General features: G+C 47.4%; 1 protein-coding gene across 2 annotated transcripts in view; it reads right to left on the bottom strand.

Annotated features, from left to right (window-relative positions):
* The window catches only part of TRIOBP (TRIO and F-actin binding protein), a 62,285-nt gene that overhangs the window by 32,345 nt on the left and 17,541 nt on the right, over positions 1-12,399 (bottom strand). For both annotated transcript variants that reach the window (XM_083462282.1, XM_083462283.1), the window contains exon 8: positions 9,607-10,980. In XM_083462282.1, the coding sequence (XP_083318408.1) occupies positions 9,607-10,980 (1,374 nt within the window). The remainder of the gene's footprint in view (positions 1-9,606; positions 10,981-12,399) is intronic.

Raw genomic sequence — 12,399 nt, 5'->3', positions numbered from 1 at the left:
TGCATTGCAGGTGGTTGGCCTAGATGACCCTCATGATCCCTTCAAACTCTGTGATTCTGTGACACTGTCTGCAATGAGCCATGGAGATGGGGACTGGACCCTTAAAAAACCTTTGCAGGAGGAGAAGCAGGGAGGAAGAGATAGGAGAGTTAGAAGAGAACAGGAAGGCCAAAAGGTGAGGCAGCCCCAGAGCTTTCTAAATCCTTTGGCTGCTTTGTAATGTTTTCTGACATTGCAAAAGAAAGCAAAAAGACACAGGCCAAAACAAGGGAAATAATCGGGGCTTTTCCAAAAACAGCATAATGATCATGTCCAAAACAGAGAGTGAATCCATTCCATGATTGCAGCACACCCACCCACTCCCAGGAGGCCAGGGTGGGGGAGGAAAGGGGCTGGAGGAAGGACTGCAGTTGTGCAAACTGGCTCCTGGAGCACCTCCGAAGGCCAGGACGGGAAGCAGCTTCCCAGAGGCAACGATCCCTCCTCGGACAGGGAAACATTTCCCTAACCCGGCCGCAGAGACAGCAGTTCTTCCTGGTTACATACACGCCTGCTCCAAGGGCGATTTTAGGGGTGGGAACAGAGTCCATCGAGGAAGATCGCTTGCTTCCTAACCCCGCTTTTTGGAACGGAGAGAATATATAATATTAAAATAAAAATGGAGACCTATGTATGCTGGCTTTCCCGTTAACACAGAACTCTTTCCGCAGTCGCCCTGTTTTGAACTCGGAACTGGCACGCGCCTAGCCAAGCGGAAGGTGATCTTAAAAAAAATTAAAATGTATCGTGCTCTCTCTATAGTCTCTAACGGCCCTGGAACACGGCAACACTTCGTCCTCCACGCCCGTGTTCGAACGTGTGAATCCTGCCAGCCTCGGCACAACAGCAGCGTTGAGGAAACTGGGCCTAGGAAGGGGCACGTTAGCTCCGGGGGTGTGATGGAGGTCTAGCCCGGAAACCTTTACGAATGGGAGGGTGGGCGGAAAAAAGGGGCGGCAGACTGGCACGGAATCCAGCACCCCTCTTCTGCCGCAAGAGGAAGCCCCCCCCACCCGCCCCGCGCCAAGCAGGAATCCGGATCTTGTGGCCGAGGAGTAGCTGCCTACCTGTCCTTGCCCTCCAACCCCTTAACAGAAACAACTGCACGAATACGGTGGAAGGAAACCAAGCCAGAAAGTGGCAACTCACCGTCATGCTGCCGGCTGCGCTCAAAGCGGTTAGAGAAGTTCGCTGGTTACTTTTCAAAACCAAGCAAGGCAAAATCGAAATCACCTCCAAGCAGTAGCGGCGGCAGCCTCGATGTCCATTTCCCCACCCTCCCCCTTTCTCTCCCTCCGCTCTCCGCGCTCCCAACCTCTTCTATCCGCCCAGAATAAACTTTTTTTCCTCTCTCTTTCTTTAAAACTTCCTGGGAGGACCCTTCCTAGCCAATGGGAGGAGATCAAATTTGCAACTTTTGCAGAGCGCAAGTCGCGGGCAGCCAATGAGCAGGCGAGGAGGAGGAGGCGGGGGCGGAGCCCGGCTGCCCGAATGCAAAGAGAGAGAGAGAGAGAGAGAGAGAGAGAGAGAGAGAAGCGCCAATGAGGAAGCGGAGGGGCAAGGCTTCAGCCATAATAATGGAAAAAAGAGAGATACAGGCTAAATGTTAAGAGAGGCGCCCGTGAGTCCCCTTTGCCTTGCCAGAGGACAGAGAGAGCGTGCCAGGCAGCGCTGCCAAGGGTCAGTGGCAAGCCGTTGATGGTGGCTGGGGGGGGGGGGGAGTGCTGTCTGGTTGCCGGCAGGCTGGACAAAGCTACCGCACCATTTATGCAAAGCCACAATATTTTGCACCCCACCCTGGTTATAATTCGAGCAAAGCTGCAGAGGACAAGATCTGAGCCTTAAAGTTCTGCTAGTTTCTTCGTGCTTTTTCCCAACGCTGGAATTGGGGGTTGGGGACCGGCATCTGGTTGCAATTTACAGAAAGGAAAGGAGCCCGTTTGACCTACTGCGGAGGCCTTGCACCTCTGCATTCCTGGCTTCCGAATGTTCAACTTGTGTAAAGACGCCCCAGCATCGCAGTAAGAAGCAGTGGGGCTGAGGGGGCAACAGAAAGATGGGGAATTGAGAGGAGGTGATGTTTAAGTGGATTTCACGATGGTTTAACTGGCAACTTTTTCCTTGCACAAGTGGCAGTCTGATGATCCTAGTGCCCCCAAGCTATAAAGCAAACAAGCACATTGGCTGTATTTTAACACCAGGTTAAAATCAATGGGGCTTACTTCTGAGCTGCATGGTCACCTCTAAACTGTCAATATTTTTGCAGGAGGATCATAGCAAATACCTGGAAATTTAGGTCAATACTCTTTGTCTTCCTAGTATAAAAAATCCACTTTAAAAAAAGAAACACAGTGAAACAGGAAAGTGACTGTGAAATGCACTGAAAAATGTGGGATGAACTAATTATTAATGGGGAAATGTACGAACACAGTGCAAGCAAATCACAGCGAATGCTCAATAGACAGGTCATCTGAGTGTGGTTACTCATAAATATTCAGTCAGAATAAAAATGTTCAGCTTTCCCTTACACCAGAGATCTAACAATTACACACATATTGGACTCAGAAATCAGAATGCTACTGAATGGTAACAGCTCACATATGAATTTTGTTTCCATGAAGTTCCTAAAATTAAAGTTAATGCCACTTAAAACAATCAAGGTTCAAGTTCCTTTGCTGGCAATTCACACACGCACACCTCAACATACAAAGACATTTAAGGTCGAAAAGGACCCCCATGAAGTCCACAAAACGCAGTAACCAAAAAAGAAACTAATATTGACCAGTACATAGTAGCTCCCTTGCCTACTCCAAGCACTAGAAAATTGTCTACCTCCACTGCACAGATGCACACAAGGGCACAGAACAATTTGGCCCGTAAAAACTCACATTCAAATAGAGTGCGTGCACATAGAGACACACATGCCTCCCCCTGCTTGAACCATCTTAGGGAAGCCTGCCTCACAGCAAGACTCATACCACTGAGAGAATGTTAGGAATGCCATAAAGAATTTGTAAATATAAGGAGTAGGAACTGCACAGAACATACCTTCCAATGTTTCTTCTCTGTTATCCTTATTATTATAGAGATCTGCAATTATGTTAGGCGCTTTGGAGTGTTTGGTTGGTTATATCTGCCAGCTGTGTTTATTCCAGCATACAGCACTGGGGACAGACGGAAGAAGACTCTCCTTTGCTTTGCCTACAAGCCCTCTGAATATTACAAGGTTAGCAAGTTGCCTTTCCTTCTTTCTCCCACAGTCCTTTACAAACCAGGCTCTCATGCCTGCAGTTCAGCCTGGAGTGTATCATGTAAGCAGGTGATTCTCCTTTCCAATCATGCTCAACTGAAATTCAATCTAACAGCTGAACTTCACACTGTCTTAGCTGTGCCGTCCTGCATTTGAAGGAAGGTCCCGTTCACCTGCGGCAAGCACTAGGGAGTTGCCACACACCCACCGCCTCATCTGTTATGATTCCTATCACATCTCTGGTTGCATAAGTGAGTAGCAGCACAATAGCAAGCTATAACTGAACACAGATACCCGGCTCCAGTATTCAGTAATTCAATGCGTTAAACCAGCATTCAGAGATCTCAGGGCCAATTCCTGCTGGAGGTGAATGGCTTCGCATTGCCATCTGCTTCCCTGGAGAACCAGGGCACTGAAGCTTTCGGGGCATGAAGCAGCCCTCTGCCCTTGCAACAAGCTGAAGACCAGCCAGTAGCAAGCTCACTTTGCATGTGTGTGTATCAGCAATGATGGGGAACCTCTCTCAGAAATTTATTTTTCTTGCCCATACAGTGGTACCTCGGGTTAAGAACTTAATTCGTTCTGGAGGTCTGTTCTTAACCTGAAACTGTTCTTAAGCTGAAGCACCACTTTAGCTAATGGGGCCTCCTGCTGCCGCCGCGCCACCAGAGCACAATTTCTGTCCTTATCCTGAAGCAAAGTTCTTAACCCAAAGTACTATTTCTGGGTTAGCGGAGTCTGTAACCTGAAGCGTCTGTAACATGAGGTACCACTGTATTTTATAACATCACTTATAAACTATACATTGTGTTAAGAAGGCAGTGTGGGAGTTTCCTGAGCCTTGAAAAAGAATATCAATCCTATTCCAAGGGTAACGTAGCATGGGTTTGACCTGGGTCAAAGTTACTTAAAGGACCCTATCACTGTATGCACCTAACAGTACAACAGGAGTGGGGAACCTCCAGCCCTCAGGCAAGATTTGATCCACCCATTTGGCCTGTAAGGCTGTTTCCCCTAAACCACACTCAACTGCCCACACCAGACAAAATGACATGGCTACAAAAGAACAATCTATCAGAAGCTTAAAATCAGTGCCCAATTGTTCATTTGCTGGAGCAAGGCACGACTGATGCATAGGGGAAGTGCACCTTGCTCCAATAGTACCAATCAATTGCCATTTAAATTTCTGCTAAAAATGAGGCTTCCACCTCTGTTTTGGCAGTAGCTTTAATGCAAACCATTCGGTGCAGCAAAACCCCTTGTGCTGTGGTACCTAAGTGACTAACAAGCAAGTTAGGTGCTGGGCACCTGGGAAGCACTGGGCAGCAGATTTCTGACCGGTGGGCTGGACGACCCAGCTGTCAGACAGAGGACATCAGCTGATCGGCAGATGGGTTGTCCCAACTACCTGTCAACTTTGGTCCCCTACACCAAAAAGGTTCTTCACCCCTGCAGTACAATCACATATTCAGTGGAGTCGAGGACCTTCTTAGTGGTGGTGCCCCAGTTATGGAACGCTCTCCCTAGAGAAGTTTGCCTGGCACCTACTTTATTTTAGTGCCCTTTTTATTTTTCTGAACTTTTTAGATACAATTTGAATATTGACTGTTTTATGTCACTTTTACCATTTTGTGGCTCATGTTTACATTTTGTCTCATTCATTTTGTAGCCCATGCTATAAGAGTAAGCCAAAGCACTATAAAACCAACCTCATCTTGCTAAGCATCAAGGATCCCCAAATATTGTTCTTGCAGCCTATGTAAAGTTTGCCATCTCTAAAGCCAGTTAAGTAATCCAGCATAGGAGCAAGCTGTCAGCTGTAAGGTCAAGGCCACTCTAGAGCAGAATTAACACATAATCCTATGCTTGTACCCCCAGAAGTTAGTTCCACTGAATTCTATGGAGCTTCCTCTCAGTTAAGTGTGTATAAGACTGTAGCTTTAAACAGGTTGTGGAGCAAAAGGAAACAACTGGGAGACAGTTACCTGATTACTTTACATCCTAGTAGTAAAAAACCTCTACATTTTTAAAGAGTTTCACTTGGATCAAGAAGCCACTGAAATGAAGTCATTTTTTGGCTGATCTTGTTTCAGTAGATTCCGAAAGGATGCAGGAGAAAAAAGACATCAAGAATGCACACCTCCAGAGAAAGCAAGATAGGCTAGCTATCACCTGTACACTATATCCAAGGTGTTAAGCGACTGCCTCTGCCTCCCATCTGTCTGTCTTACTCAGGAATACATCTGTCGTAGCAAATTATTGTCCTGCTCCTTCTTAAGCTTAAGTTACACAGCTCACCTTGACAGGGGGCTTTCAGACAGGGGGTTTAATATTGCAGACAGGCCATTCAGCTATCCCAAATAGGGCATTGGCAACAGGTTTTGTTTTGTGTCTAATGTAATCTATTTCGCTCAGAAAGGGTAAGTTTGGACTTAAATGGGGAAGTGGGGATAGAGGCTGGCATTTTGATGCTGATGCCATTGTGTGAACACCCTTCTAGAAGCATGCATAATTTTTTTCCTTTTGCATTTTTACGGGTCACCTAGCATAATGCACATGCATTCAAAGCAAATATCAGGAGCCATTAGCTGGGTGCCTGTATTTAACATCACTCTGTTCCCAGCGTTCAGGGTGTGAGGTGCTGTTTCTTGTGTAGCCAAAACAGCACCACATAGGGAGGTATCAACAGGCATGGGAGAAGGCCAAGGTTTGCAGAAGTACAAAAATATTTTGAGAAAAATACCCAGGGGGTGGGAGCCCACACACGCCAAACAATCCAATGGAGGACACCAAATTCTTGGATGTTTTGGGGTAGGGAAATGAACAGGGGGAAAAGAAGAAATGGAACAGAATAGCTGAACTCCTGAACAGCAGCAATCTATGCTACCACATTTTCTTGCAGGCCTTGCTTATGAATTGTATATTTGTGCAGATGCCTCAAATGTCTCTACAAATATCACCCACCTTGTGATGATGAATATAGTCTGAGCACATGGTGAGAAATGTTTCTAGCCTGGGCCTTTGCCAAAGGCACTGTGGCCTTGGGATACTTCACTCAATTCACCTCTGAATAGGAATTAATTGAACTCTTGGGCTATTTGCTTTACTGCTCTTACAATTAAGGTGTGTTGCATGCTCAGCAGCAGAGAGGCAATGTCTGGAAAAGAGATGAGATGCAGGTGCTAGGCTTGCCCAAGGCGTACAGGTAGACACATATCATTCCATTTCAGCTGCATTTCGAGCAGAGGCTTGTTCAGGAGGGTGGGGGGGCATTGTATAAAAGGTACGTGCCGCTGCACAGGTTGAGGAATCAGGCAGCAAGCAGTGGGAAGGATCCCTGCCTAACAGCCGCTGCCAGACAGAGTAGACAAATGTTGAGCTCATATAAGGCTGCTTCTAATGTTACCTAGATAGGTCTCAAATCCATTTCCCCAGGATATCATTGCTTCCACTCAGTGGCGGAGCTTTGCTGGGGATGATCTGGCGGCAGGAGCCTCCCAGGCTGCGCCCCCCACCCCCACCGGCGGGCAGTGTTCGCTTTCCCCGGCAGCCATCGGGCGTATTTGCACGATCAGCGGTCAGATTTTTGCAAAGACAGTTGGGCCAATTGTGAAAATCTGCCCAATGGGGGTGCCAGTGCTGCCATGCCCAGGGGGGATTTTGTCACACACACCCCTAGGCATGGCACCCGGGGCAGATCGCATCCCGCTTGTGACGCCCCTGCTGCTACTGTCCTAGAACTGTGACCAAACATTCCTTAACTGAAGAAACCAGGGACTGAACATGAGGCCAAGCCTGCCGTCCTACCACCAAACTACAGCCTTACAGAGATAATATCCACTGCTCTATTGATCCTTGCCTGTATTACCAGCATACATTACGGTGGCCCATTTTGGACATTCATCATGGCTTCTCTGGTTTAATGTCCACATCTCATGGACACAGCTAAATTGAAATCCTTCCATTTCATAAACTATTGACCTTTATGAACAATAGCTTCTTGGAGCCCAGAAATGAACATCAGGGCTATGTTCTCCTGCCTTAATGTACTGCCTTCAGAGCTATGATCCTGGTTTGCATTAAACCTTACTTCCCCATTTCAGACACAGAATAGAACCCAGGTTTAAAAGATTAACTAACTAACCAGGGTATTATTTCCTTTGGTTTACATCTGCCCTTCCTTCTGAAAGTGTCCACAGGGCGCTTAACAATGTAGAATCTGAAAAAAACTATACTTCTGGCAAAACTGACAGTTATTAAAACGACAGTGCCTCCGTGTATCTACCCCTTTCCAAAGGACTGGGCAAATAAAATGTTCTGTCTGAACACAGTTGGAAAAGGGAATGGATTTCACCTGAGAGGGAGTTCCTGAGACAGGGTGCCACTATGAAGAAAGCCCCGTCTCGCGGTCACACCCTCCTCGCCACCCACAGTGATGTTACTGCGAGAAGAGTCCCTCCCTCATGAGTTGCATGTGAGAGACAGATGGAGAAAGGTGCTCCTTCAACTATACAGTTTAAATGTATTTAAGTATATGCAAGTATATTTAGATTAAATCTAATCCTGCTTTAATATCCTGCTTAGCTTTTAGCCCAATAAATATTTATTGCTTGCAGCCATACGTCACTGCAAATACAGTAAAATGCCTATTAGCACAGACATAAAACATGAATAAATATATTAAAATCACCCATAAATCTTCCAGGGGTTACTCTTAAGACTTAGCTTGCTCAAGTTAACATGTAACCTTTACAAACCACTGACATTCGGTTTGAGATTTCTTTGTTGAAATTGCAAACAGTGGGAGGGAGAAAGGTTGTTTTCTGCTGCTCCAGAGAAGCGGACACGGAGCAATGGATCCAAACTACAAGAAAGAAGATTCCACCTAAACATTAGGAAGAACTTCCTGACAGTAAGAGCTGTTCGACAGTGGAATTTGCTGCCAAGGAGTGTGGTGGAGTCTCCTACTTTGGAGGTCTTTAAGCAGAGGCTTGACAACCATATGTCAGGAGTGCTCTGAGGGTGTTTCCTGCTTGGCAGGGGGTTGGACTCGATGGCCCTTGTGGTCTATTCCAACTCTATGATTCTATATATACTCATTTTCATCAGATAACAAGTTAATTACTATCTCCTGTATTGGACACCCACCACATTGTGACACAAGATAACAGTTTCGCTTTCTAGGATAGGCATACGGTGGTCTATCCCCATGCAACTCTTTCCAAAGGACACACAATCTGTTTCTTACAGGGATATGACAGTGCCTGCCATCCAAATAAGTGGGTAGCATCTGTTTAACTGTTAATCCGCAAAAGCATTCCTCAACTGCGGGTAGGTAGTGTAAAATAAACTTTTTTATCTTTTTTAAAGTGCAGCGTACCAGTGAGAGGAGCGATTATTATTAATCACTTCCCTATCCCAGGACAGATGGAATGTTCCCATTTAAAGTGGGCTGAACGCCAAGGATGGCTGGCTGCATGCTCTGTAGGAACTGAGTACAGATTAATTCTGTCCCGGCTGATCTTCCTTCCCCATAGCTCTCAGGTGTTCATATTAACACATCTTTTGGAACCCTGAGCCAGCCATTTCATGGCATGTGTATCTATCCTGGATCATGCTTTCATTAACTCTCAATCCCAGTTTAATATCCTGGTTAGTTGCCAACATTAAACCCAAGCTTTCCTTTTGGGGCAAAATGGGGAACACTGGTTTAATGCAAACCAGGTTTGCAACACCAAAGACCTTGCACAAGAGGAGCATGCATTAGGGGGAAAGTGTGCATGGAAATGAATATATTCATGAAAATAAAATACAAATGCATCATGTTAGGGGAAAATGCTTGCAAAAATATGTACACTGGGTCAAAACTGCGTATAAATATGTGTCTACTAGGAGAAAATTACACTAAAATGCTGATGAATTTTCATGCTGTTTTTACCATATTGTTAGCAGCCTCAAGTGTCCTTGGACAAAAAGGTGGGAGAGAAACTGATTAAAGACCAGATAAACACTCCATTCCTTGTGCAACTTGATTTGTTGTATGCCATTATGAGGAAACCTTCGTGACCCAAGTTTTGAATATTAGGCGCAACAAATTTAGTCTCCGTTTAGTCCAGAGGACAAAGAGCAAGCAATCCTGACTAAAGGATGGGAGAAGTGTAAGAGTTGGTGGGTGCTCCTTTGCAAGCAGTATTTAACATTTGAAGGTGGCTGATATATGAGCATACTGATGCCAGGGAGATGCTGGGGATTGAACCTGTGACCTTCTGCATGCTAAGCAGATGCTCTACCACTGTGCTATATGGTCACCTTCTTACCTGATACAAGAGCTTCTCTTTGTTGCTCCGGTCACTCTCCGGCTGACTCTCTGGCCTTGCAGGACTTGGACACTTTCCCCGATTCGTACGTTCATCCTCTACCTGTTCCATTGGACTCCCTTGATTTCTCCAGTGACCCTCCAATTGCTGCTGCTGCTGCCCAGGCTTTGCCGAATGAGGACATTCTCCTTGGCTCATCCAGTCTCTCTCCAAGAGCTGCATTGGATGCACGTGGCACAAGGACCCTTCATGGCTCTTTGGGCTAGCCTCCAGCCTTGCGGGGCAAGAGGGGTCTCCTGGGCCAGCCCTCTTCAGCTCAGCCACCGGCAGGCTGGCGAGGCACAGGGATGTGCTGCTATCCTCCCAGTTGTCCTGTCTCCTGGGATCAAAAGGGTTGACCGGCTCTTCTTCGCCCGGCCAGTCAGTGTCTAGACTTGTCCGTAGGGTCCTGCTACAGGCCTCCCTTGGGCTTTTCCAACTGCCCTCTGTATGCTGCTTGCTCACAGCGCAACACCTCGCCTGCTGTGGATATGCGCGGCTACTTTCTGCCAGCCGCCCAGGACTGGGAGACCGCCTGACCTCCCCAGAGCTATGCCGGCCACTTTCTCTGCAGCTCCCCGGGCTCAGGGAGCGCCTGGTCTCTCTTTGGCCACCCCCAGGACTAAACAGACCCCCAACCTCCCCACGGTTTTTCAAACCAATCCCTGCATCTCTCCCTGGGCCGAGAGACTGCCTAGCCTCCCCTTGAGCCCCTCGGCTATCTTCCCTGGGCCTCGGTGGACTCAGGGTCTGCCCTCGGCCTGCCATGGCCCTCCCCGGGCTGAAATCGCACACAGCTCCCCGGTAGTCTCTCGGCTCCTTCCTCGGGTGCTCGCCCGTGTCAAAGGGGAGCAAAGGCTTGCCCCGTGCCTTCCGGTCACTCTCCTTGTACCTCTCCAGCTGCCTCGCTTGACCCTTGTCCAAGCTCCTCCTGGAGTGGGCTGTGCTCACGGCGCCCAGGCAGCTTTTCCACTTGGTCTCCGTGCTTTTCCCAGAGCTGTGCGAGAGCTGCGGTTGGCTTTTCCTCCCGTCACCCGTTGGCTTCCCGTGACTCGTGGGACTGCGGAGAGGAGCCCTGTCCCTGTCACCTTTCGGATGGGGCACAGGGTCCGCCCATTTCCGCCGCTCCGCCGGCTGCTGAGGGACCACCAAGTGTGGAGACACGGCCCTGCTCCTGCTGTCTCTCTCCAGGCGCTGAGGGGAGCTCCCAGAGCGACTGGGCTCCCCTTGGCTCCTGCTGCTTCGCTCAGGGCGCTGCTCTGGTCTCCCTAGGCGCTGGGGGCCTCCTCTGCTCCTGCTGGGCTGCTCTGGCTCCCAGGGAAGTCTTTTGCTAACCTGAAAAATAAGAAGGAAATAAGTAGCCTTGTGAGAGCAAAAGGCTAACACTCTGGTCGTATGTTGGGACTTAAAATTGCCTTGGATCGCATCCATCTTTTTCTCCAACTCAATAACTGTCTCCCCTGACTGACAGTGTGGAAGCAGACTAAATTAAATCAGCTGCTGCTGCTTCAACTGTGTCCAAAACGCATCACTTCTTTCGGGAATTATAGGGACAGAACTACCTAAACTGTATAGAAACTTATTCATGTATGCTACTACAGCGGCAAGAATGTTACTTGCCCCAAAATGGAAAACAGTAGATGTCCCAGCAAAGGAAGACTGGATACAAAAACTTATGGAATATGCAGGAATGGCGGAACTTACCAGAAGAATAAGAAATCAAGATAACAAACTTTTTTATATATAAAAGAATGGAAATGGTTTATTGAATATTTACAGATAAATTTTGAACAGATAAGAATGTTGGCAGGATTATTGTAATAACCTGCAGTTTCATAAGAGTATATATTTAAAGTAGATGAATAAACGAGCAAATTAAGTTAATTTGGATTTGCAGAAGGTATTTAAAATAAATTTAAGGAACCGCAGAAAAAGGGAGAAGGAAGTCAAGTTCTGAAATGTCAAAATGATTGTAGTATCAGTGAAATGTATAAACCTGAAAAGAGTGTGTGTGTGTGTGTGTGTGTGTGTGTGTGTGTGTGTGTATCTGTAATGCATCACTTCATCCCACACCATGAGAGAGTCAGTCTTACTTATGCTCAAGACCAACTGGGCTTGAACGCCACCTCCTTCCTGGGCTACTGTGATCTTTCGGCCTAACACCACACAGCATTAGACCTATTTTTATTTCAATGCCTGAAGTAACCAAGTAACAGAGCCATTTGCATCCAGGCAGTGCTTGGAAAATAAAGCCCAACTGCAGAAAAGTATCACCAATTGCCCAGTGCACAGATGGGGAACCTGATCTGGACAGTGGTCCCCCACAGGCAGAAAGTGAGAGGTAGGCAGGGCCGCTCACCTGTCAATCACCTGACGTCAGAACAACATCAACGATTGCTGGGACTTCAAAGCACCATGTAGGGTTTGCAAACAGCTAACCAGGTGCTTCAAAGTGCTGCTGATCAACAGGCTTGAAGCCACCACCTACCAGCTGACGGGTGTCAATGCCAAGACTGCTTTCTGCAGGGATTGGCTGCGTGACTGAGCTCCCCATTTCCTCAGGCCCCTCACATCAGATGTCACACGAGACTTCAGATGCGGGGCAGGTGGGAATGGTTTGGGGAAAACATCCTTGTGGGCCAAATTGGGACTTGCACTGGCCTGCGGGATGGAGCTTATCACCAGTACCCAGGAAGCCTCATAAAAGATCAAAGTGCTCCTTCCTCTTTTCATCCATCCATCAGCTGTTCCCAA

The sequence above is a fragment of the Podarcis liolepis genome (genome assembly GCF_965112155.1).
Source record: "Podarcis liolepis genome assembly, chromosome: 10".
Taxonomy (NCBI): Eukaryota; Metazoa; Chordata; class Lepidosauria; order Squamata; family Lacertidae; genus Podarcis; species Podarcis liolepis.
This window is presented reverse-complemented; position numbering and strand designations above follow the sequence as displayed.